Source organism: Manihot esculenta, chromosome 14, assembly GCF_001659605.2.
Source record: "Manihot esculenta cultivar AM560-2 chromosome 14, M.esculenta_v8, whole genome shotgun sequence".
In the NCBI taxonomy this organism is placed as follows: Eukaryota; Viridiplantae; Streptophyta; class Magnoliopsida; order Malpighiales; family Euphorbiaceae; genus Manihot; species Manihot esculenta.
Window position 1 is genome coordinate 4401218 of NC_035174.2, and position 25948 is coordinate 4427165.

At 33.1% G+C, this 25948-nt stretch overlaps 5 protein-coding genes and 1 non-coding gene across 9 annotated transcripts; 3 read left to right on the forward strand and 3 right to left on the reverse strand.

Moving 5' to 3' along the window:
• The first annotated feature begins 3425 nt into the window (after window positions 1-3425).
• Window positions 3426-5150, forward strand: LOC110631223 (cytochrome P450 94B3). Its single transcript, XM_021778975.2, has one exon. The coding sequence runs from the start codon at window positions 3500-3502 to the stop codon at window positions 5024-5026; it is 1527 nt and encodes a 508-aa protein (XP_021634667.1). The 5' UTR covers window positions 3426-3499; the 3' UTR covers window positions 5027-5150.
• Window positions 5151-8840: 3690 nt separating this feature from the next.
• On the reverse strand, window positions 8841-9641 carry LOC110599822 (uncharacterized mitochondrial protein AtMg00310-like). The gene has a single exon (XM_043950397.1). The coding sequence runs from the start codon at window positions 9639-9641 to the stop codon at window positions 8841-8843; it is 801 nt and encodes a 266-aa protein (XP_043806332.1).
• A 1949-nt stretch (window positions 9642-11590) lies between these two features.
• Window positions 11591-14201, reverse strand: LOC122721756 (SWI/SNF complex component SNF12 homolog). The gene is made up of 3 exons (XM_043950493.1): window positions 14071-14201; window positions 12113-13898; window positions 11591-11920 (listed from the first exon to the last, which is right to left on the reverse strand). The coding sequence occupies exons 2-3, from the start codon at window positions 13645-13647 to the stop codon at window positions 11851-11853; spliced, it is 1605 nt and encodes a 534-aa protein (XP_043806428.1). The 5' UTR covers window positions 13648-13898; window positions 14071-14201; the 3' UTR covers window positions 11591-11850.
• A 196-nt stretch (window positions 14202-14397) lies between these two features.
• Window positions 14398-18014, forward strand: LOC110630967 (60S ribosomal protein L17-2). Of its 3 annotated transcripts, XM_043950496.1 has the most exons (8): window positions 14476-14522; window positions 14630-14666; window positions 14903-14943; window positions 15524-15715; window positions 16437-16667; window positions 16776-16878; window positions 17011-17078; window positions 17680-18014. In XM_043950496.1, the coding sequence occupies exons 4-8, from the start codon at window positions 15680-15682 to the stop codon at window positions 17722-17724; spliced, it is 483 nt and encodes a 160-aa protein (XP_043806431.1). In that variant the 5' UTR covers window positions 14476-14522; window positions 14630-14666; window positions 14903-14943; window positions 15524-15679; the 3' UTR covers window positions 17725-18014. The 3 variants fall into 3 exon arrangements, with proteins under 3 accessions (XP_043806430.1, XP_043806431.1, XP_043806432.1); XM_043950495.1 differs by lacking the exon at window positions 15524-15715 and having other exon boundaries at window positions 14398-14522; XM_043950497.1 differs by lacking the exons at window positions 14476-14522; window positions 14630-14666 and having other exon boundaries at window positions 15478-15715.
• LOC122721849 lies at window positions 15763-15890 on the forward strand. The gene has a single exon (XR_006348634.1). It is a non-coding gene; the product is annotated as a small nucleolar RNA snoR74 (small nucleolar RNA).
• Window positions 18015-18500: 486 nt separating the features above from the next.
• On the reverse strand, window positions 18501-25644 carry LOC110599735 (UPF0235 protein At5g63440). Of its 2 annotated transcripts, XM_021736298.2 has the most exons (7): window positions 25327-25635; window positions 24577-24691; window positions 23413-23566; window positions 23114-23210; window positions 19649-19737; window positions 19480-19548; window positions 18501-18809 (listed from the first exon to the last, which is right to left on the reverse strand). In XM_021736298.2, exons 1-7 carry the CDS (start codon window positions 25439-25441, stop codon window positions 18750-18752), a joined length of 699 nt encoding a protein of 232 aa, XP_021591990.2. In that variant the 5' UTR covers window positions 25442-25635; the 3' UTR covers window positions 18501-18749. The 2 variants fall into 2 exon arrangements, with proteins under 2 accessions (XP_021591990.2, XP_043806429.1); XM_043950494.1 differs by lacking the exons at window positions 19480-19548; window positions 19649-19737 and having other exon boundaries at window positions 25327-25644.
• Window positions 25645-25948: the final 304 nt, after the last annotated feature.

Here is a 25948-nt window from a genome sequence, read left to right on the forward strand (position 1 = left end):
CCTCTATAGAAAACATGTATCATTAGGTAATACCTAATTGAACCTTTGAAGATCTCATGCTTCAAAGAACAAACTAATTTAAGCTACATTGATGTCCATTACTAAAGTGGACTGAATTGAATTGCATTTTCGGTTGAAGGGTTACATGCAGATCAATAACTCGAATTCTGAAGATTGGAAAATCTTTTTTTAATTATCTTTTATTTGCTTGATGTTTATTTATAAATAAAAAAATAAATAAATATCTTCTTGTTTTAGCATATATTAATTCCATTTGTATAGACGAATGGAGACGTCATATAATGCCTAAAAAATAAAAATCATGAAATCGGATTTGGTAAGAAGACGAAAGATTTATAGAAGTTAAAGAGCAAAGTTATAGCCAAATTGGAGATGATATTATGGGAAAATAGACATCAAATCAAATTTTTTGAGCTGATGAAGCTCATTAAAGTAGGCCGGTGAAGATAAGCTATAGTTGAAGGTTGGGTACCAAATTGGATTGGATTGGATTGGAGTGGAGTTGACCGGGGTTTTGCGTGGCTATTACCCATCTGACTTTCAAATCCTAGCCGAGTCATCAGATGAGTTTTGAGTCCACCTTAAAACGGCGCCGGAATGCCCCAGCTAGCTTCTGTCAGAATGATTGGTTTTCTGGAATGAGGCTTTAGGACATGCAATTATCATGTTGTTTGTCGTCGTTGCCTCCTTCTTTTCTAAACTCAATTCTACTTCCCTAATTGTTTTAATTAATAACTAAATTTATTTATTGATAAATTATCATCAAATTAATTAATAAAACAATTTAATTATTCTAAAAATTGTGGTGTTCAGTTTTGAAAACATTTCCGCAAGTAAATTAAGAAAAATGAAATCAGAACTCAGCAAAAATAATATATAAATGAATCGAATACTATTAAATTTTATAAAATTTAAATTTGATTCGTTAAATTTTTTTAAATTCGAGTACACAAAATTTATTCATTTTAAATTTAATTAAATATTAATAAACTCAAATTTAACTCGTTTAATAAATAAATTTAAACATATCGAGTTTAATCTTAAATAATTTCATTAATTTATTTATATATAATAAATTTTAATTTAAAATTAATAAATTTAAAATTAAATAATTTTAATTAAATAAATATATATATATATAATAAGCTCATAAATTTGTAAAAATAAAATTTTAAATTTTAATTATAGGAATATCTGTAAATTATATAAAATTTAAATTTACTTTTTTATTATATTAATTTTAACATGATTAATAAAACTGCTCACAAAATTTATTTGTAAATTTATTTATTAATTTAAAAATGAATTGCGTTTACCAATTTCAATAAGTCAATGCTAGAGCGTTTAAGCTTTACTCATTTATTAAATAAATTTAAATTATTTAAAAATTAAATTAAAATTTTGTTAAATTAATTTTTAAATAATTTAAAAATAATTTAATTCATTTGTATTTTAAATATAAGTTAGTTTGGTTGCAGAAAAAAAAATAGAGACAAATAATGGAAGAGGACAGTAACAGTGACTGACACAGTAGTGGAGATGCGAAGGATTTGATTTGATGGGAAAGGGACTAAACGATAAGCTAGAACGCAGGGCAAATCCCAGTACACGGTGTGTCAGTATTTCCTGTGAATTAGTCTTTCTTTCCCAATTTTCACGTGACTCTTAAATTTCTTTCTTTTTTTTTTCTTAAAAAAAAATAAGGTATGCAGGTTAAATTTTATTACTCAACATGACGTTGACGTGATTTCTGTCTTATGGAAATTCAAATATTTCATCATTAACTTTTACTTCCGTAAAAAATTTGCAGGACTTGGATAGGGTGAAATCTTTTACATTAAATAAAATAATGAAACAAAACTATAATAAGTGACAAAACTCATATTTATCATTAATTATTTTTATAAATATTTAATTACCCTTAACATTAATTAATCAGTATTGATGAAATATTGGTGACATCTAATATTAATAAGGTTAAAATAGTAAAAAAAAATTTTAATTGCTTATAGAATTTCAAAAAATTTAGATTAAATTAAATATGCAAAATCAAAGGCCAAACTTTAGTAGTCAAGTCTCGCAATCATGGTGGGAATCAAAAACTATTTTGGCTTTAATAGCAGTATATATATATTCTGAATATTTACTAAAAATCACACCTTAGCCTTTATTTGTACAGTAAAACAATATTAATTTTTTAGATTTACATACAAATTTAATATAATAATTATTTTATTAATAAAATAAAAATTCATGAATTAAATTAATTTTCATTAGAAAAAGCAATTATGAGACTATGATTTTTTGCTAAAAGTAAAAAATTGAAAGGAATATAATAATAATTTAGATATTTTATTCATGTTTATTTTTATATGATCAAATTATAGTTTTAATATTAAATAAATATATTTGGAGCTTGTCATGGATTCATATAAACTAATTGAGTTTTATATTTCACTTTTTGATTGATTTCTTTCTTTTTAGAATTAGAATAATTTTTTTGGTCAAAGAAGAGAAATTTAGAATATGTTAAAGAGTAATTTAAGACCCACAGCAGACACAAATTACATACTATATTAATATTATTTTATTTATTAAGAAAAAATGATAAAATACCAACGGCTCATTTTTATTACGTATTTTATATTTGCTTATTGAAAATTACACACTTTAATTTTTTAAATAAAAAATTTAATTATATTTATATTGAATTAATTTATTTACTATATTAATAAATTAATTCAATATAAACTTAAAAAAAATAATCTTGCTAATCTTTTGCGGCGTTCTCACATCCACCATGTTTAACTCAAAACCATATTTTTTGCATTTCCTTCCGCTTCGAGGATCTCGTCTTTCTGCACAACTTCACTTCTTTGCATGCTTTAAAATGTTTAACATTATTTTTTTAGCAATTGGATGCAATCTTGATTAATGATGTCAAATTTATTTGAATTAATTTTTTTTAATATTTTAAAATAAAATTTTAGTGTAATTTATTTAAATTCAAATCCAAATCCAAAATTTCATATCTCTAAAAACGTTTTCAATATTACTAAATTAAATTAAATTATAATTTTTTATTTTAGAAACTCTATTAGTACTATATCCGTGTAATAATTAACTCAATTTTGGTTTTTGGTAAGGGAAAAAAAAAAAGACAGCCAAAAATTTATGGAAATTAGCACAAGAAATATCAGCCCTCTATTATGAAATTACCGTAGTAACCTCGCCCGCAGTTTTCAATTTTTGGCATGAGAATCATGTGAGTCTTTATTTTTCTCTTTCTTTTTGGTTCTCGTTGCAAAGGTGGGTCTCTAGCACTATCACGAACACGTTCAACTACGCACACATATATATATATATATATACCTCTCTCGTTCGCCACATTCTTGCACCACCATCTCCTCTCTTCTCTTCGTTTCTGCAAGAACAAGATAAACCCTATATCTTTCTCCATCACTCAACACTAATCACCATGTTAATCTTTCTCATTGTCTTTGTCTCTCTAGGATTTTTCCTCTTTTCTTTGTTCTTTTCTCTCTTTCAAGCATTTCACAACACTGGTATGAAATTAGTTTCCGCTCATGGCCCTCCCTCTTATCCAATTATTGGCTGTTTGCTAGCTTTCTACAAGAATCGCTATCGCCTCTTAGAATGGTACACCAATCTTTTATCTGTGTCTCCAACGCAAACCATTGTAGTGCAGCGGCTTGGTGCTCGCCGCACCGTAGTCACCGCTAACCCCGCCAACGTAGAGTACATGCTCAAGACCAACTTTAGTAACTTCCCTAAAGGCAAACCCTTCACTGAAATCCTCGGGGACCTTCTTGGGTGTGGTATTTTTAACGTTGATGGTGAATTATGGTGCACTCAGCGTAAGTTGGCTGTCCACAAGTTCACCACCAAGTCTTTGAGGGAGTTCGTGGTTAAGACGCTGCAGGAAGAAGTGGAGAATCGTTTAATACCGATCCTTGAGGAAGCTGCAGATTATGAAAAAGTTCTGGATTTGCAAGATATGTTAAGGAGATTTGCATTTGATATTGTTGGTCGGGTTTCTTTGGGCACAGATCCTTGTTGCTTGGATCTTTCACGTCCTTCGCCTCCTCTTGTTAAGGCGTTTGATACTGCTTCTGAAATAAGCGCCATGCGTGGGGCGGCACCTGTTTATGCCGTGTGGAAGACAAAGCGACTGATGAATATGGGAGTTGAAAGAAAACTCAAACAAGCAATCAAGCTTGTCCATAGCTCAGTTCTAGAGATCGTACAAAGCAAGAAGAGGGTTCTTGAGAATGACCAAGAAAGGAAATTGGACGATGATCTTTTGTCAAGGTTGTTATTAGATGGCCACGATGAGGAAGTTATAAGAGACATGCTAATAAGTTTCATTATGGCTGGAAGAGATACAACATCAGCAGCAATGACTTGGCTCTTTTGGTTGCTCTCCAAGCACCAGTCGTCAGAGAAAATGATCGTGGATGAAGTAGAAACATTACTCAACAACGGCGAAAGGACCATCGATTATGAACTACTTAGAGAGATGAACTTCTTGAAAGCAACTTTATGCGAGTCCATGAGATTGTATCCTCCTGTTGCATGGGACTCCAAGCATGCTCTTTTAGACGATGTCTTGCCGGACGGGACTTTTATACGGAAAGGAGATAGAGTGACCTATTTTCCCTATGGAATGGGCAGAATGGACAGTCTGTGGGGCAAGGACCGCTTCGAGTTCAAACCAGAGAGGTGGTTCGAGCAACCAGTTGGGTCGGGGAGAGGCGGTGCGATGCTGAAGACTGTGAGTCCATACAAGTTTCCAGTGTTCCAAGCGGGTCCAAGGGTGTGCCTTGGGAAGGAAATGGCGTTTATACAGATGAAGTATGTGGTGGCTTCGGTGCTGAGGCGGTTCGAGTTGAGACCGGTTAGGGAGGAGCAGCCTGTTTTTGTTCCTCTGTTGACGGCTCACATGGCTGGCGGGTTGAAGGTTACTGTCAAGAGAAGGACATAAAAATGGTTTCATTGCACTTGTAAATTCGTTAGTCGCCAAATTGACGCCGTGCGAAGAGTCCAACGTTCTAGTCCTTTTGTTGGAAAGTCCTATAAATTTGCTTTAGAGAATATTCCAACGACAAGTTTGTTGATTGTGAATCTTTATATATATATATATATATGTATATTTGTTCTACTTACAATCCTTGATTTATTATTTTATGCAATAATTTTCATATTAAGTAAAATCAAATTTGACATTATGTACTTTCCAAATGAATGCATACATAGGGATGCACAGTGTATCCCCCAAAAAAGATTTTGTGCTTAATTTGACTTGATGGGATGAATCACAAATTTGAATTATCCAAACATGAATTGATGACCACATGGAACTTACAATTTTAAAACCCATTAATTTTTTATGAGAAATTTTCTTTTTTTAGCATTAAAAAAAAAATCATAATCCATGTTTTCACATCACGGGATTTATTAATTAGGATTTGATCATTATCACCTGCTTATTATTAATTCTTTTTCGTGATGCTCTTCTTTTCAAACTTCAAAATGCCTCTATATGATATTAATAAAAATAAATGTAATAAAAAAACTAATATAATGTCTGAAATTAATTAAAAATTAACATAGAACAATTATATATGTAAGGTAAAATAATTAATAAGAGGAAGATACAGGAAGGGGTGTGTGGTGATGATGATAGCTCAGACGCTTCAGACATTTTCTGCAGAAATATAATATAATGGAAGAATGGATGCTTTTGAGGAGAAGATTGGAAAGTGGATAAAGATTGAATTGTCTTGGAAATTTATTTCAAACTTTGAAGTTCTTATTTTATATCTCCCTCCCAGTTTAGAATGATTTCAGATAAATTCAATTCAAAAGTTTTCTTTGATTTAATTTTTTTTTATTTTTTAAAAATAAAATTTTTACATAATCTCATAAAAATTTATTTAAATTATTTCCCAACATCTATATGTATTATTTAATTCATATTCCCGATAAGCCGACTCATTCCAAATCCTGTGGTGTAAGCTTTTATATTTTATTTCCGATTCAGTCCTCCTCATGATCCAGTGTGCAATTTTCCTGGAAGTTTCCCTTAATATTGCTGGTAAAATGGTATTAATTGCAAATAAGTATCGAAATTATAACGTACTTTTGGAGAAAAATTATTCAATATAATTATTATGATTTTATATAAAACTTTCTGTAATTAGACGAGACTAAAGCAGAAATTTTAATACTTTATCCTTATAAATATTGATTATAAGTAGTGATTAATGGTAGGAAATATTTAATATATTTATTGAAATGTTAAAAGGACTATTAAGTTGGATTTTGAAAATATGAAAATTAAAGTAGAGAATTCAATATGTTTTATGGATTAAATTATATTTTACTCTAAAAGCAATGTAAATATAATAATTGTATTTCTCATCCTTATCCACTATGGATATTCCTGGGGAAACGATATATGTCCTTTTGTCAAAATTTCAGCAGCAAATCTGTTCTCTGAGTTCATGATTTCCCTGACTTTTTCCTGGAATTGGTTAGAAACACACATGCGCAAGGCCACTGCATTAAAAAGATGTGGATAAATCAACTGACCTTTCCATTGCAAGAGGGTTTTCTAGGCGGTTGTGCATTTTACAGAAGCCAAAGCACAACCCTATTGAAGGTATGGTGGCTCATCAACCATTCTGAATTGGTGAAGGTGTAAACCGCCTCGAGATTCGATCATTGCTAAATTTGCTATACAAACAAGAAAGCATAGTATCTTATTCTCAAAAGCTAATTCATGGTTTGTTGAAATTTAGCCCTGTTTATTAACCTCAATTGGGTTCAACATCCCGGCATCCATAGAACTGCAAGGTTTAAAGTTAAAGATAATACAAGTGGACAAAGAGCAAAATAGCTCAAGAAATTTTGTATGTCTTAAGTTATCATTGTGATTTTTTTTTCCTTCCTTACAAAACTATTACTTAATATACTTTTACGACGAGAAAAGAGAACTCTTATAAAGAATTATATTAAATATAATTTTATTATGCAAAAAAATTTAAAAAAAATTTTTGATACTAAAATAAAATGGTAAGAGACTTGAGAAAGCACTAAAATAATAAGAATTGCACTTCGTACTTAGAGTGCCATAATTATTAAGTTGTAATGAATAATACCGATGAACTCTCCCGTGCTTCTTATCACTTGACTTGAGGAGATCTAGAGTTCTCTTCCACGGCTTCACAATTCTCTTTGTTTCGTTCAACCTTTTTGTTGTAGTCTTAGATTGCTAGTGCAAAGTATTCTCGATTTGATGATCTAACATTCATGTAATGTTTTTTGCTCGATTAGTGATAGTTTATAAAATGAAAATCTTTCCTTTTTTAATCTCTGTCGATGTGGGATGATATGAGATTATACTCATAATTCTATCATTTTTTATTGCTCTATTGTTGTTAAAATATATTTTTGTTTTGAGTAATATGTTTAATTTAAATTTTTTATTTTTTTAAGTTTAGTGCCATTTTATAAAAACAATTAAACGCATGACTATAATTATAAAAATCAAATGATTTTGCTAAATTAATATTTTCTGCTTTTGAACTTAGGCCTGTAGCCCGTGCAGAGATGTTGTAGATTTTTTTTTTTGAATAAAAAATGTAAATTTCATTAAGATTAAAGAACGATCAACTCAGAAATACAATCTGGAGGTGAGGAAAAAACCTCAATCAGATCCGGAATACCATAGCTAGCTCAAGGAAGCGCATGAGTTACACCATTAGTAGACCTACGAACAAAATTAATAGAAATAAAAATTACTTCTGAGATAAGAAACTTATGATAAAAATAATATTACCAAATGATGACAAATCTTAGTAATTGAGATCAACTATAGCTCGAATCAATAGATAAGCGTCTAACTCCACAATAACCAAGGATCAACCACTATCATTGAACTAGCTTAAAATTTCCCTAAAAGTCATGGTTTCAGCCGTAGAAACATCAAAATTATCAAGAATTCGTTGTTGATGATGTGCTGCATTAAACTCACCATTCTATCCCCTTAAAATACAACCAATTCCCATAGTGTGATGTAGCAATAATGCAACATCAACATTTAGCTTAAAACTTTCAATAGGTAGTTTTTTCCATTGGATGCAAACTGGAGCATTAACAACTAACTCCCTGCAACTTCTAGCCGACTCCTAATCTCGAAAAAGAGACTTTGCATGCCTAATTACAACATGAGGTAAACACATTTTCTGCTTCCATACCACAACGTTTCTATTCTCCCATAAAACCCAAACTACCATAACCACTATGTGTAAAGTAGAAACAGAAATTGAATTGCATACCCGAACAAACCAATCACTAAATAACTGCATGTAGGGGAAGAGCCAACCAGATTCAGTCATCATCCAACAATCACGGGCGAAAGGGCAAGTAACCAAAGCATATATTATCGTTTCACTTTGACTAGAACAAACAGGAAAAGACTCACTGACTTGGACATTCCTACGAATTAATTTAACCAAGCATGGAATCGCATTAAGACAAGACCGCCATACCAGATTCAAAACTTTCGTTGGAGCCCGAATATGCCAAAATTTCTTTCACATTGATCTAACCACAACTGAGCAACTCAAGTGAGTAGTCTGTGTCAAGAATATATAAGCACTTCGAACCGAATAGAATCCACGTTTCTCAAATTTTCATACTCAATTATTTGCTTGCCCAATGATACTTAAAGGGATAGACAATATATTATGAGTATCAACCTGATTAAATATAGACAAAATCAAATCCCTTTTTCAGCATTCCTGTTGAATCAGATCAGAAACAAAAAACACATCAGAATCTGTCTGTTGAGGAGTAGAAACCTTACCATTCAAATTTAATAGCACCCATGGATCCTCCCAAATGCTTCTACCATGTCCAACTCTTTTGAGAGAACCTAACGCAATTAACTTTTTACTCTTCCACAAACTTCTCCACAAGTAGCTTGGATTACTCCCAATCTCCGAATCTAAAAAAAAGCCAAACGGAAAATACTTGGCCTTGAGAGTTCTTGTCACCAATGAATCATCTCTAGTGAAAATTGCCCATGCGTGCTTCCCTAACATAGATAAATTGAACTCATGCAATTTCTTAAATCCCAACCCACCATCAAACTTTGATTTCGCCATCCATTCCCAACTTACCCAATGCATACCTCGTTCGTGAGAGCTCTCTCTCCCCCACCAAAATCGAGCCATAAGTCGCTGTAATTTATAACAAATTGTTTGCGGCACCAAAAATAAATCCATAGCATATGTTGGAAGTGCCTGAAGAACAGTTTTTAACATCACTTCTTTCCCCGCCCTAGATAGATATCTCTGCTTCCAAGAGTTGAGTTTCTGCCACATTCTATCCTTCATAAACTGAAACACCTCACACTTATTAATCCCTATTGGCGTTGGCAAACCCAAATATACTCCCAAGTCTTTTTGCTCCATCACTCTCAATATAGAATATACATTATGTCGCACATCAAGAGGTGTATTATATGAGAAGCACAAAGAAGACTTTGAATAATTGATTAATTGTCCTGACGTCTCAGCATACCCATCCATAATCTCCTTCACCACACGTGCCTCTCTGCCACTTGCTTGGAAAGTAATTAAACTGTAATTTGCAAAAAATAAATGTGAAATAATAGGAGCTCTTCTCGTAATAGACCATCCTGTAATCAAACCCTAATTTACCTTATCTGAAATCATACGAGACAAACCTTCAGCACAAAGAATAAAAAGGTAAGACGAGATCGAATTTCCTTACCTTAACCCTTTGGATGGAACTATAAGATTCAACGACAAACTCCCAGATAGAACCGAATATTTTACAGTAGAAATATAGTGCATAACCAAACTATGGCTTGCAATGTTTATAACTAAACTTCTATATTAGGATTAAGGCCTTATTAGTACAAACTTTATCTTTGGCAAAGAAGAAGATATTTATGGATTTATTTTTAATAAAAAAAGTAGTGAACAATGAAGACAAACAAATAATGTCCTTGGGATTGCATGAAAACAAAGGGGAGCTCAGGTCATCAATTCAATCAAGAGATGGGTAACCAACTCCAAAACCCTAGCAACGGGTTGGATGACCCAAATGCCCATGTGGGATTTGCAGGATTCAAGAAGATGCAAATTTATGCAATTTGCTGCAGATTGAAACCGAAAAAATTAATGAAACGAATTAATTTGATAATTCAATTCAATTTTTTATTTATTTTAAGTTTGGTTTGTTTTTAATTTTAAAAATTTTAATTATTTCGATTCGGTTCGGTTTTGATCAGAAAAAAATTAAAGAAATCAAATGAACTGATTAGTGATAATAATATATGATTGTTAATAATATAAAGAGATTAGATCAGATTAAAAATATTCTAATTAAATTTTAAAATATTAAAAATAAATTATAAAAAATAAAAAAAATTATTAAAAATTCAAATCGATTAAATCAAATTGAATCAGACCGATTCAATTTAATTCTTAATTAAAATTAATTAAAATTAATTCAATTTAATTTTTATAAATATTAAAATTTTAATTTTTAATTTATTCAAATTGAATTCGATTTTAAACTAAATTCACAGTATAGGCACCCTAGGCAAAAGAATCTTGCATGTTTGATAGCGTGGTACGACAAGGGATAATTGAATTCTATTAAAATAATATACATATATGTGAGTTTGAAATATATTTGTATTTAAAAAAAATTTGTGACTTACTTTTAATATTATGAGCAAATTTATTATTTAATTTTTAATTTTAAAAAATATATTAAATTTTTTTAAATATTTTAAAAAAATTACTAATTAATTTTTTTAATAACTTTAACAATAAATATTTATTATTTAATTTTTATCATTTAAAAAATTTATTAATTATTTATTATTTTTATGAAAACTATTAATCAGTTTATACATAATAAAAATATTTTAAATTTTTTATATTTAATAAAAAAATTAATCAATATATTTTTTAAAATATTAATATCATTTTAAAATGATATTTTTTAAAATTAAAATATCGACTAATAAATTTTTTATAAGTTATTTTTTCTTAAAAAAATTATATGTATCACATTTAGTTGTGGAATTTTACTTAATAAATATTTACTATTAGAATCACTTTATATAAATTATTAATTACGAATAAATATATATATTTAATATATTAGTAAATTTTTAAATAATAGAACTAAATATTTTATAAGATTATTAAATTTTAAAATATAGATTTTAGTAAAAACATATTTTACATAATCAAAATATAAATTAAACAGGTTGTGATTTTTGCACACTCAATCTATCCTCTAGGCTCTTGGTGGTTTGAATATGCGAGAGGCCAGGCAACTCTTAGTAGATAAAGCAAATGATCAGTACCAAAAACTGCAAGGCTGTTGCAACAGCAACTATAAAACTGAAATAGAGACACCTATGAGCACAAAGTTTGTCATTTCAAAAGTAACATGGCTAATTAAATTGCCTTTCACGCAACTCCAACGATCTTAATTAATTAAAAAGATACTAAATTATTAACCATCAATAAAACAAATGAATGTTGAGTAGATTTGCAGATGTCCATTTCTATTCCATGCAATCGAGATGCTACAAATCAATCCTAAATAACAATCTCTACCATTACAAGCTTTCAGCATACTGAAAAACAACTCACTGCTGAAAAGAGGATCTAGAATTCCTCGGATTAATTACACCAGTCAACCTAAATCAACACAAGGAGACAGGGACTAGAATGGCATGGCATTCCTTATTTATATGCTTCCAGGAGCATCACTTCCAGCAGATTTGCGATTCAGGTAACGAATGACAGCATCTTCAACCCTAAAGATTCCAAACAAAAAATTGAACAATTACAGTCAATACTTGCCTTAAATCTTGCACTTTCACTTAGAGTCAAACCGACTCTATTGGCATACTCCACTAGAGGGAAAATATCATCTTCTAGAATATGGTTAACTTAGACAAAGGCAGATAAAATTAAACTAAAAGGATCAAATGGATGAAAAAACATACCAGGGCTGATTATAAAAATATGAACGGCGCTCCTTTTCTGCAGAATGGCTAGCATCTCCTGCAACAAGCTTTAGATCTTTGCTTTGTGAAGCAATTAAAGAATTAATAAATTCTGCTGGACACTGACTGAAACCTAGAAAGAAAGACCGCCTCCTTCGATGCTCATGTATCTTCTTTATAGAATCACATATTAATTGGTCACAAGCATCAATTTCTTTGTTCTTCTCAGTACTTGCCAAAAATGCAGCAAGGTCCTTTTGTAACGGAAAAGGACCATCAACAACAATATCATAACAAGTAGTTCCAGCTGGGCAATTCCCAGATAGTTTGACCCTATGTTCCAAATGAATAGGTTGCGGAGGAGTTAAATGGTGACTTATCTTCTGCGAGACCATTGTGAATTTCATCTTCTCTTCCCCAAATAATTTCTTAAGGGGTGGATCACACATGAAGAAGGATGGATCATTCGGGATCTGCAACTTCCTAGTCTTCACATAATGCCAAATTGCCACCAGAATTCTTGAACGGGTTTCTACTTCAATGCCAAGAACTTCTGATAAAGCAGGTGAAAGCTTGAATTTTTCTGGTACATAATTCATTTCTAGCCTAATCATTGCAGTAAATTCCTTGTCTCCTTTTCTCTTCACTTCAAAGCCCTCATTAAGTACAGGTGACCGAGCACTTTCCCATAGAATTACATGGTTATCTGGATAAAGGCTCTGGTCCAAGTATATTGTGATTCTTTTGAAGTAAGATGAGAATTTTGGATATGGTTTCTGAGGCATCCCAGCCAGCACTGGATCTTTCCCATCTTCCAGTATCTTTCCAAAAATCTTCAATGACCAGGAAGGAGGCTCTGCACTATTCTTCTCTCCTTGCATTTGATTTTCAAAAGTGTTAAAAATATACACTCGAAGTGTTTTACAAATTCGGGGAGGAGTTTTAAGAGACTCTTGAATATCCATTTTCTTTCTTGTCATAGCAGCATCAACCCTCGCCTCAAATTCAAGCAACTGAGTATAAAGAGCAGACTCTGGCAAAATTGCAGCCACCTTATCTGGTATCTGCTTCTCGGGAAGCTTCTGCTTCTTCCTTCGCACAGCTGGTGTCAACTCCATGGTTTTAAATAGAGAAGCTGTATTACTATTGGATGAGCCACCTGGAGGTCTAGAAGGTGGTTTCTGGTTAGCCCTTTTGGCACTTGCAGTGCCAGGTGTAGACACAGAGGGTGAAGGCACACCAGCATTACTAGGATTAGGGTTTTGCAGCTGGGCAATGGATCGGTTAGTTGAATGTATCTGAGCTTGGAAATGAGCATGAGCTGCCTGTGCATGTTGTGAATGACCTAACACTTGAGCTTGCGGTTCTGACAGCTGAAAGTGGCCTGGAAAGGCAGACCCACCTTGTGTTTGAGGCTGCGACTGTGAAAGAAGATGCGGTGACTGATTGTTCAAGGGCGTAGACTGTGTTATTGCCCCAGAATTGGCAACAGCAGAAGGTGCCCCTAAGCTTTTTGCTGGATTGTTATTATTCATGATATCCCTATCTAACAACCTAAATTCTTTCAAAACTAAAGGTTAATAACCGTCGCAAGCAACATAATACTCCAAACAAAGCTTCACGAAACCACCAATAAGACTAAAATCAGATTCTGGGTATCTACAAAAAGCTTCTTTTCCAACATTCACACTTCTTCAAGCGTTTTCAGTCATCCTAACAATAAAATCAGCTCAATTTGAATGCTACAAAACCCTAGCATCTATGAAACCTGATTCTGATTGCAAGCCTGGTACACAGTGTATAAACAACCATAAAGTGAATAACTCACAGAAACAGTGCACAAAGCTTGCTCTTTTCTCATGGTTTTCTATTTTTCAACTAAACCGAGCAAAAGGGAATGCTAAATCTACACATAAATATACGTTATGTATACAAGGATTACAAACAAAAATTCTTACAAGAACAAAACGGAGCCCCACAGGTGAAACACTACGCTTCGCTTTCTGCCTTCGTCTCTGTTTCAAAATTCCCTGCTCCGTAGATCGGCGGTTCAAGGAGCCAACTGTGGTTTTCCTTTCGGATTTTCTCTTCCATCCTCGATTATTTATTTATCCATTACATAATGACGTGAATACCCTTGTTTAAACGACAATTTGGCGTCAAGTGGAATTGTACCGTTACGGGCCAGATTATGGCGAAAAGGCCCAAAACTTCGAGTAAATTAATGGGCCTCCGTAAAGAAAAAAATTTCTACCTTGAAGTCCGAAGGCCCGTACAGGCCCAACATAGAAGATAAAACCCTAGCATCGCCAGCACTCTAGGGTTTAACTCGCTCTCTGAGTCGTAAATCTTCGGCATTTCTGTATTTGTGGCAACAGAAACATCAGCCGAGTGTAAATCTGCAGCTATGGTGAGTTGCATGAAACTTGGGAGGCAAAATTTTGCTGATCAGATCAGTGAATGTTTCAATTTTTTAGTCTTTAGTCTCACACGAGATCTGCTTGATTGATCTTTCAGGTGAAGTATTCCAGAGAACCAGACAATTCCACCAAGTGTGAGTGTTTACTGTAAATCTTTGCTTTTTTTTTTCCCCCCGTTTTGGATTTTGTAGGATCATCGTTTGCCATTCTATTTGTTAGACGAGAAAACGTAGAAAACGTGACTTGTGTTGTGGGAAACGAAACCAACGAAATATGAATGCATTCTGAGGAGAATGATAGTTTCTATTTGTATCTACTTAATAGAATTGAAAACTTGCGATCTCATTTTGATGTTATGGCTATATTTCAGCATGCAAAGCTAGAGGCTCTGATCTTCGAGTTCACTTTAAGGTACATTCTGCTCTTTTAGATTATTCATTGTTCTATGCGTTAAATAAATAATCCACAGGACCATTCCACCTAAAGCCACTGAACCTTGCTCGCATTATATCTTTGCTTTATGCATGTTTGTTCATCTTTTATAACTAGACTGGCTCACATTATCCTTTTCTTTTTTTGGTCATAGCTTTATTTCCAGACACTGTCTAGATGATGTTGCACCTGTGTTTTTTTAGCTGAATTCGATTACTGAATTTGATTCCCAGATGTTCAGACACCCACTTCCCCCACCCACTCAATTGAGGAAGCCATTTTTTTGTTAAAACTATGGTAGTGATTATTTGTTTATGCTTGCTTGAGTCATTGTAACCGATCCTTTGTCATGAGAGTATTATTTTTAATTTTTCAACCATTCTTATGCTCCTTAGCCCCTTTATAATAGAAGGGACTCGTTAAGTTTTCTGTCAAAATCCATCTAAATGATTAGATCTATTGATGAAGAAGGTTTCTTGAATTCATATACTTGGAAGTTTTGATCATTCACAGTTCTTGATATCCTAAAAAGGTGATTATGTTCCATGATCTGAAGCAGTAGCTTCCATATTCCCTACTGGGAGACAAGATGAAGGCTTTTCAATGATGTAGTTGCTGCAATATATGTGTATAAATTTCAACCGTGTTGCTTATCTCCTTTTGCCTTGGGAGACAAGAAGGTGAACTTTACTGTTGCAATTGAGTTTTTTCCCCAATGTGGAATGAAGCTTGTGGCCCTTCACTTATTAAGGCAAGTGATGAGATCAGCTTTCTTCAGGCTTATACTTAGTTAACCATGAAGGAGAAGGGTCCCTGTTCCCTCCGTGAACAGGGTTCTCATAAGCTCCAGGGAAATTACTCGCATCTCTCTGGAGCCTTTCTAGGTGTTTTTACTGGCAGATGGTTCAGTAAATGATGGTACATTTAGGGTTCTCTCCTAGCTGAAATGTTCATTTTCTTACTCTCTTATTTTATAAATGCAAATGATGATTGTTTTGTCAGGTGGCAGATGCCTATTTGCATGCCTTATTGGCTATTTGATTTGTTTTGAGAAGTAGAAGGGATACGATCCCATCTGGGATTCTGGGTTGACCCTTCACTTCCTTATTTGAATTGGCTGTTTTCCTTCTGTTGCATGCCTTGGTCTCCTAGCTCTTTAACAACGCTGCTGTTTTTTTTCTTATGGTCTTGCAAATCCAAACCAAGCGCCTGTATTAAATGGTTTTCACTAATCTGAGTGGTTTGCTTATAATCAGTAAATCCACTAATTGTACCAAAACACTGTTAAGTTTATTGAATATAATGTACATTGGCTGGATTCTCTTGCTGTTTCTCGTTCCTTAGAAATTTTATTTGAATTTTCCTGCAGTTCAATCTTGTGAATCTTTATTTATTATCATTGGCACAATGATTGGTTTCTTTTGGTAATGTGTTCATCTGATTATACTTCGTTGTTGCCATTTCTATATTAGAATACAAGAGAGACTGCTCATGCAATTCGGAAATTGCATTTAGCCAAGGCTAAAAGGTACTTGGAGGATGTTATGGCACACAAGCAAGCAATCCCATTCCGCCGTTTCTGTGGTGGTGTTGGACGAACTGCACAGGCAAAAAACCGCCATTCAAATGGACAAGGGCGCTGGCCTGTTAAATCTGCAAAATTTATCCTTGATTTGCTCAAGAATGCTGAAAGTAATGCAGAGGTAGCTTTTCTCTCTATCTTATCCCCAGAAATTATTAGACTAGTTATTCTTGCTTCCTGACTTCCCGAATGTTCTGACATTTTTATCCATTGTCTAATCATCCTTTAGGTAAAAGGTTTAGATGTTGATTCACTCCACATATCTCACATCCAAGTCAACCAAGCACAAAAACAACGTCGCCGCACTTACAGAGCCCATGGAAGGATAAACCGTGAGTTCATTCAATGCATTTTTTCAACAGTTGACTTTGTATCTTCCCCTCCTTCACCCTGCTCCCCTCACTTTCCATGAGGTTTCTGATCATACATGATAAATTTGATGGTGACCTATAATTTTATTGCAGCTTACATGTCCTCCCCATGCCACATCGAGTTGATTTTGTCAGAAAAGGAAGAACCTGTTAAGAAGGAGGTAATGTCTTAATTTAAATAATTCACTTGAAATTGCACTTGTAAGTCGATGACCAGTAGCAACTCAGTAAATACCATAGCTATTACCAAATTTATATTTCATTGTTTTTGGATAATGGGCACCTAAAATCGGGAGATTTCCATTTGTCTTTTGGTTGAAGTAGGACTTGTTTAACAAATGTTTAAAAAATTATCATTTGAGTGTGAATTTTAATTTAAAATATACCTCAAAATCTTTTAACATTAATAAATCTATTCTTACATGAAATGAGCCAACTCTATTTTAATTAATGTCAAATAAAGAATTTTGTTTTGCAGATATTCTCACCGAGGATTGGTCATGCATGTTTTCTCTTACTTTAAATTTCCTGTTCTTTGTCTATGCAATTTGAAGATGCCGATATTCAATTCTATAGAAGGAAAATTGTTTAAATTAAACTCAAATGTAATTTAACATATATTGAAAAACTCCACAATTCTGAAGATAAGTTCTCCTCAACCTCTAGAATTCATTAATTTATTTATCTGTTCATTTCACATATTGGAGTCTTCTGCATTATGGGTATGATGCTTCTCATCTTAGATATTCTATGGTTTTGCAGCCCGAGACTCAGCTGGCTGCTAGGAAACCGAAGTCTCAAGTGTAGTGGGGGTTCCTCCTGAAGGCAAGCAGTGAACTGGTCCTGAGAATCGGCACTATTCAAACATTTTGCTTTTTCTTATCTGGTGGAACACTGACACTCTTTTTGAGTCAGTTTTCTGAGATGTTTGTTCTATATCTTATACTCTTTTGAGTTAGTTTTCTGAGATGTTTGTTCTATATCTTATACTCGTTTACAATGTACTACTTTCGCAATTGGAGTTCAAAGATTGAGACCGCCGAAATATTTCTATGGAATTTTGTTACTTGTTAGAAGCAGCCTGAAAGGTTTAAGCAGCTTTTGGCCTTTTTTTTTTTTCTTAATTCTTTTCGCCAAGATCTTTTGGCCTTTTTATTTTTTTTAATCTTTTCGCTAAGATCTTTTGGCATTTAAGTTGTGTTCGTCGATGAATTGTGATGATGGGACTAGGGATTTTTATCCTGTAAGCTAATATCTAGGTATTCGGGTATGCGTAGCAGACGGCGCCCACTGATCTAAAATGATCGGCTGCTGCATTCATACAAAAAGATGCGATTCTTTTATCAATCCAGTTCTCAGTTGCTCGCAGGTGTAAATTGTAATTTCTGTGGAGAAAAAGGACTTGAATGTCTAGCCCAAAATTAACTAAAGGTTGCAAATTTAAAGTGCGCATTTCTGAAAGCTCAACTTTGAAGTTTTGACTGTTGAATCACCCATTTTAAGGTGATCTCTATTATGGACGAAGAATTTTATAAATCTATAATCAGCTCCCTGTTCGCCATTAAGCCACCTGGAAAATTTTAGGAGATGAATTGAATCTGATTACTGCCAACCCAGCTTAACTTTTTGCAACTGTAATTTCATCAAAACAGAATCAATCAAACAAAATTCTATCCTGGTGCATCAGATAATACAATTACACTCGTTGAACAGTTGTCCATTTCCATCGGGTTCAAACTCTAAATTTCAATTTTAATCAATATTTAATTATGTAATCTCTTGCAGCTCATTTATCAACACTAACACAGTCCCGATCCATTCAGAAGTCAGCTTCAAGGCTGTACAGCTTCCAAAAGTTTCTCGTACACCTCTCTGGCAGACAAATCCTCCACCTGATACAAGAATAAAGCGTTAGTCAACTATAACCATCTTTTAGAAGCAGTTTCCCCTTCATAGAAGCAAAGTCCTGGATATAAAATCCATTTTGAAAATATGACAAATGCACTCATCACTCCATTTATTGTACAGTGGAACATTTGGTGAAGTATGAAAAGAGTATACATATAACGTAAAAGTATCAACTTCTAGTTAATTGACAAGGTACCTTGAGAGCAAAGTGATTCAATCCACTTTCACAAAATGGTCATTAAGGACAACCATTTCTAATTTCTAGTTACACAGGGTAATATGTCATAATCGTATAAACTAAATGATCCAAGCGCAATTTAGTTAATTTCAACAAAAAAGCATATCGACTATTCTTAACTACACAAGACAAGCACGTGCTGATCTTCTTCTTATTCTCTTTCTTTTCTTTTTTTTTAAGTTAAGAGAACTTACCTAGTAGAGATGATCATAAAGTAAATCTACGAAAGATCACAACAACATATTGTAACAACATGACGGAAAATCAAGGCAGCAGGGAGGCAGCAACATGAGATTAGAAGAGAAGTTGCATAAACTGAACACTGGAATCTTACTAACACCTAAGATTTAGAATTTACGCAAGACTACATGTCATGCACTACAGAGGAAAACATTTTAATTCTTCAAGCAACTCACAACAAGGAGTTTTGATTTGTTATTCCATCCCCTTTGAAGAGTCATTTGGCTCAGTCTTAGACCCAACACCTGTGTGGCAAAAAATATCCAGTTAAACTGACCCACCAAAATTGATAAATTAAGATTCTGTAGCCCCACAATAACAATAAAGGGCAATATAAAACCATACTTTGCCCATGAATTCCAAAAGTTCATTGTTAGCTTCCCCACGGGCTGCAGGTGCAGCTACAGTAACTCGAACATCATCAGCATTCACTCCTGATAAGGAACGTGCAGTTTATTAATGAAGAACACCACAAAAACTTATCAACTTAGAACTAAAATTTCTAGCTTGGGGAACTAGAGGTACAAAAGCTCAAAAGATCACCAAGATATCCTTCTCTTATGCAACTATCAGGTGAAGATGCATATGCATGTTCTTCTGTATATAGCATAGGCAAGTATGTGCTCAATACCTTTTATCTAGGCACCATGAAACGATAGTTTCTAAGTAAAGAAATAGTTTCTAATCAACAAAAGAACGTGGTCATATGTTTAGAAGTAAGAAGTTCAATAAAGGGAAAAAAGGGCGTTGCAAAGGTGCAAATAAATATAAGCTTAGTTCCCTGTTGAGGTAGGGAGGCCAAGAAAACGCTATTTGAAAGAACACCACTCTAGAATGTCAGTTTGAAAAAAAGTAGTCACATTGTGTTGTTTCTTAGGATGAAGAATATTACTAGATGCATACTACTCTTATAGCAAGTGACGATGCAAGAAATTCAATTCGAGAGGGTCTAATAATAAGTATCTCCTATTTTATTATTTTATCGATTTTTTTATTATTATCTCAAAATTATTATTCACTTTCTTTCATTATCGTAATATATAATTGACTTATAATTCTATTTAATTTTAAGTTATTTCCAAATCAACCTATCATTAATTATTATTTTTTCAAATTAAGTATTCGCAATATTTCTTAATATTTAATAAAATTTAATATTTTAAAGATAATATAATTAAAAAATTAATAAAATAAATTATCTTTATTAATATGTGTGAAAAATAAAAAAGGACAAAAAGTATAGAATAAAGAGAGTATAAAATAAATATATATTCAGAAAATAAATTTTTATAAAAAGTGAATAAACTATTATAATTAAATCATGGTCATTCGCATCTATTTTTTATTCATTAAAATATATTTCTAATGATATTGTTATCAGCATTTGCAAATATATTTTTCAATATAAGTTATCGATAAATTATTTATGGTTCATCACTATAAAGTCACCTTTTAACTTTTAATGATATTTATTATAGAAAAATTTCTTTCCGCTATGGTTGGAACATGCAAATCTATAAAAAAAATTATTAAAATAATATAATATTTTAATACATGGTTTACTATTGAAACTTAATATTTTTTAAAAAAGAATTATTTTAACCCATTAAAAATTATTTTCATATAAATTCAATCATATAAATAGATTAGTAATTAATTGAGATAAATAAAAAAAAAACTATCACTAATAATAAAAATAGTATATAAAAATAAATTAAATAATAAATGAATAACTTAAGAAAAAATTTAAACGGAGAATTGAACTTAAAATTTTGAAAATGAGAAGCAAAATTTTTTAGATTGAAAAATAGTATAGAAGATGAGGAACTAAATAGTAAAAATTTCTTTGATAAATGGATTAAAGAATTTGAAATTATAAAATATAATGATGATTTAATTAAATAATTTTGAAATAAGAATGAGTTGGTAAGTTTTTTAAACATATAGGGATGTAATGATAATTTTTCATATTTTAAGAAAAATTACCTATATATCCTTTAAAAATTACAAAAATTTCAGGGGCTCAGGGACGGCTCAGTCCCTGCTTCTAGTATTTACCTCATATTCATCTGTTCATAGTCTTGATGGAACAATATAGGACAAAGGATGTGCCATTATAAAAGCCTCCTAATCAGTGTTGTTAAAGACAAGGAGGTGACCAGGCGAGGCACCTTTCAAGAGGCGCTCGCATTGCCTCGCGAGGCGCCAAGTGGGCGAGGCGAGCGCCTCTTGCCGAATTCTTTTTTATTTTTTAATTTTAAAGGGTTAAAACCCAAAATCCTTAAATTGCAACTTCTTCTGCATTCTCCAACAACAGCCAGCCGAGCCCAGACACAGCCTCCAAACAGCAGTCATCGACACCAGTGACCAGTCCAGTATGTGTCTCTCCTCTCTCGTCTCCTCTCCTCTTTCTTCTTCTTCCTTCTCCTTCTTCTTCTCCCGATTCCTGATCACCTTCTTCTCCAAATTCTTCATCTCCTCTCCTTTTTCTTCTTCTCCCGATCTCCTTCTGCTACTTCAAGCTTTCCTTCGCAGTCATAGGCTGATAGGCTCCAACATTGCAGAAATTAATTATAATGGGTCATGAGTGTTACTGTGTTATTGATTTTAAATTATTGTTTATTCATAATTTATGTTGGTGGTGTGAATTTTGGTGGTGTGAGTATGACAGTGATACTAGTCTACTAGTATACCTAATGCCTTGTATTGTTAGTTATTAATAATGCTTTATTATATATTTATTGTTTATATAATTAAATATGAATGTTAATCTGTGTATATTATATTTATATGCATATATCTAAAATATGTAAAAATTTTAGCTTATGTGGCCTCGCCTCTCGCCTAAGGCGATTGGAGACCTTGTCATCTTAAGTGTCGCCTCTCGCCTTCGCCTTAATAACACTGCTCCTAATGCACATGGAAGATTCTATAGATTATATCATCACATCATACATCTCTTATGTTGTTGAGTTTAATCCCTTCAAAGGAAGAGGAAATGAGATAATGAGAGAAATGCTTTCCTTGGATATATCATCTCATCTCAACGATGAAACACACTGAAGGCATCTGAAGTGACCTTGTCAGTAGTCGGTAAAATAACCTGATATTCTCACTCTTTTTTATGGTACTCAAATAACCAGTCATTCTAATAAGTTAGCTGTTTCCTCAATATTTCCAAAGGTATCTGCTCCACTTACGCATCTCTCTTCCTCCTTACACATGCAGAAGAAAATTTTGTATGTAAATATGCAAATGCCATGCGTTTGCCAGATTCTAAGTCCAAAGAGTGCCTCTCTATGCAGAGACCAAGTTCCAAATCCATACAACATAAAATAATTTAATTTAGTTTATTTACATCTGCCAATTACCAAGACAAATAATGCAGTCGAGTACCATATAGCAACAAGTTGATCTGATAACTCTCTAGTTACCATATAGCAACAAATTAATCTGATAACTATCTAATTCTATGCAAGTGTGATGAGTCCAGAAAGAAATACATTACGTTTAATTGAAGCCAAAAAAGAGACAGATATCAGATAGTCTCCATTTGGCATTGAGCTTTGGTCAAAAACTGTTTTTTAGAAAAACTTACCTTGTTAGATAATGTTTAAAAAAAACAATCCGGAAAAAGTTATTTTGGTGTTCTTATCACTAAAAGTGTTGGTTTTAATTCCAAATCAAGTTTTAATACCCTCTAATTAATATGTCTAAAAGTGTTTCTCAACAATGACTACCACAGTAATGCCAAATAGACCTTAATAAAGGGGATGTGCCATAAAAAAAGTAATTAAATAATAAAATTACTTGTTATTGCTGAACGTTGTGCACGGTCTTCCACTTCAATAGCTACTTGAACAAGTCCTCCTTCTAACTGAGATATACACGGCGGCACTGGAGCATCCTATATCATATTTCACAAAGCAAGATGAGGAAATCTGCAAGACATGTAATCTTTCTAATGATCATGTGCGTGAGGCTGATCCCCATTTACAGAGAAATGCAAGCAGTAACATGCTCCAAATATGATATATAAAATCTCTTAATTCATTAATTAAGACCCGCGGATGATGGATGATCCCAAGCCCTTGAAAAATTATTTGTACCTGAGGATTTGTTTCAGCAGCAACTGTACTAAGTGCTCCATCAACAACATATATAAAAGAAGCAGTTTCCAGATCTTCTTCTGCACGATAGCAGACAAACAGGCTACAACCCATACAGTTCATACGAAATTGCTTCTCCAATTTCCCTTCACCCCTAGAAAAGAATGACTCAGTCTCAGGGTTATAAATAGGAACCATAATGCAACTTGATTTATCCACAGTAGTCCAAGCCATAATGCCCTCAATAAATTCCAAAGAGAGATAGATAGATAGATAGATAGATATAGAGAGAGAAGAGAGAGAGAGAGAGAGAGAGAGAAGAATTCCTCCCTCCACCTGCAAGGACAGGCTCGTTCTCCTTTTCTATCAGTCACAAATTATAAGCTACTTTCATTTTTTAGATAATATCATGATAATTTATTATCTTCCTAATATATCCCCTTTTAATATGCATTGGAAAAAGTATAACTTATTAGTTCCAAAAATAATTTAGGATGGAGTAATATGAGTAGAGGGTATATTAGAAAAGAGAACATAAAATTTATTGCTTTAACTATATTAACTACATTTTCTTAATTCATGTGAAATTAAGTATAAGTCTATATTTGTGGAATGGAGGGAGCACTAACAAATTGATTTGCTGGATGTGTAAATGGCAGGAAATATGCAGTTTTTAATAAGCCTAACAGAATAGCCATCCAATATCATCCAAATGACTGAAGTGGTTCCAATACATAGTGAAACTTTGTAGGCCCTTCATAACAATGACCTACTATTTAGGAAAAGGGAGCCCTGAAATTAAGAATATTATATGCGGCATGGCAAAGAATCACATTTTTCTCTTTTTTTCTCCCAATAAATTCTATCTGGTGCCTCACTTGATTTAAGTAGTTTAATCTATCTTCATATTTACAGCAGTAAGCTACTTAATGAGGGTAAACATAATATACTTCTTCACATCTGTAAACAAAAGGCCTCCCTTTCTGAAAGTTGCATAGGTCATGAAGAATCAAACATACCGTACATGGTAGCACAGCAATATAAATGATGGAAACAAGAACATATGGAATCATCAAATGTATCAAGTCCCCGCTAGGAGGCAAAAAGCGAAAGATTATAAGAAGGCAGAACATATTAAATCCTATTAAAGATGGCTACAGATACCGTTTCAAGAGAACTTTTCCAGCCTCATTAATGTTCAATCTTGCAAGATGCTTCCTCTTATCTAATACATATGCTTTGTCAGTCTTCCTTTTCGGCATTTTCTGCAACTGGGTATCTAGTAACAGACATATTTTAGTATGAAAGAATGAAACAGTGGAGATGCAAATCATACAATAGTAAAGTTTCTTTACACAGAGTACAGAAACCATAGAGCATCTAATTGTAGACGTGCAGTTATTTTTCCGTTGTTCATGTACTTAAGTTACATAATATCTAGCATGAAAAAACACAATTATAATTTTCCTTTCAGTGAAGGGGTTCCATATCAGATGTTCATAAATTTCCTGCGACGGAGAAAATTACACGACACGAGAATTGAAAAGCGTTTAGATGTTAAATCACCTGTGCGCTTTAGCATATATTATACAGTTCTAAATTTCTACTTGCGTTCAAAATAAAATTCAATCACAGGTTTCAGAACTTATTATATGCATTCCAAGACAAATTAGGTAGTTTTCGTTACTCCTCTAAAGTTGAGTTGAGCAGCAATCAAAAAGCACCTATTTCATTAAAGCGAGAGAGAGATTATTTCTAATGGTATATTCCTCTGAATAATAAAGTACACTGCGTTGAAATTGATATAAGTTGCTCATAATTTCTCAACATAAGCAGCGAAAGAACAGTAGAATATACAGTATATAGAATCGATTAAAATCCATGAATTTGCAAGCAGGGGAAGAGAGAGAGAACCGGTAATAAGGACATGAGAGCCACAATGCTTGCAGTAATAGACAAAGAGATCGGAGTCTGGACCATCAGGAGCTGCGTCCTCGCTCGAGTATGTGTGCGTTGTTCTCTTCGGCATTTTCCTCTTTCTGCCTTCGAGTTATCTAACTCAGGATGCGTTATTCCAACTCGGAAGCCAAGAAGATAACGATTCTCTAAACCTCACCGTTATACCTCAAAAGGGAGGAAAAGGCTAAAACGATGACGTATATGCCAGCGGGATTTGATGATGCACACTGCACAGGCTTATGCTTCTGGAGTCTGGAGTATGGACTAGTTTTTGTTTGATCGACGCGTTTTTTGTTTGAGAAAGAAAGAGATCATTAAAGAAGGCTTGAAGCCCAAATATGACGGGTCCAGAGCCATTATAGGCTAGAAAACATATTAGGTACTGGCTCACAAATTCTCCTAACCTAAGACCCAAAACGCATTACGAGAACAAATGGGCCCAAGTCTCTAACAACCCTAGAAGCACCCGGTCTCAGATCTGAAAAAGTCTAAAGAATCACTGCCGCAGATCCCCTTCCAGCAATAAGACACAAACACTTGTGAAAGCCTAAAAATTTCACTGGCGAGCAAAACTGGA

What these genes read in the sequence shown, in the direction of transcription:
- LOC110631223 (XM_021778975.2), top strand. Translation starts at nt 3,500, where the DNA reads ATGTTAATCTTTCTCATTGTCTTTGTCTCTCTAGGATTTTTCCTCTTT.
- LOC110599735 (XM_021736298.2), bottom strand. Translation starts at nt 25,441, where the DNA reads ATGCCGAAGAGAACAACGCACACATACTCGAGCGAGGACGCAGCTCCT. An exon ending in GGAAAAGTTCTCTTGAAACG is followed by an intron (nt 23,567 to 24,576) that starts GTATCTGTAGCC and finishes ATTCTTTTCTAG; the next exon opens with GGGTGAAGGGAAATTGGAGA. An exon ending in TTTTGGAATTCATGGGCAAA is followed by an intron (nt 19,549 to 19,648) that starts GTATGGTTTTAT and finishes TTTGCCACACAG; the next exon opens with GTGTTGGGTCTAAGACTGAG.
- LOC110630967 (XM_043950495.1), top strand. An exon ending in ATCTTCGAGTTCACTTTAAG is followed by an intron (nt 14,944 to 16,436) that starts GTACATTCTGCT and finishes TTTCTATATTAG; the next exon opens with AATACAAGAGAGACTGCTCA. An exon ending in ATGCTGAAAGTAATGCAGAG is followed by an intron (nt 16,668 to 16,775) that starts GTAGCTTTTCTC and finishes ATCATCCTTTAG; the next exon opens with GTAAAAGGTTTAGATGTTGA.
- LOC122721756 (XM_043950493.1), bottom strand. Translation starts at nt 13,647, where the DNA reads ATGAATAATAACAATCCAGCAAAAAGCTTAGGGGCACCTTCTGCTGTT. An exon ending in TATTTTTATAATCAGCCCTG is followed by an intron (nt 11,921 to 12,112) that starts GTATGTTTTTTC and finishes TGGAATCTTTAG; the next exon opens with GGTTGAAGATGCTGTCATTC.
- LOC110599822 (XM_043950397.1), bottom strand. Translation starts at nt 9,641, where the DNA reads ATGGATGGGTATGCTGAGACGTCAGGACAATTAATCAATTATTCAAAG.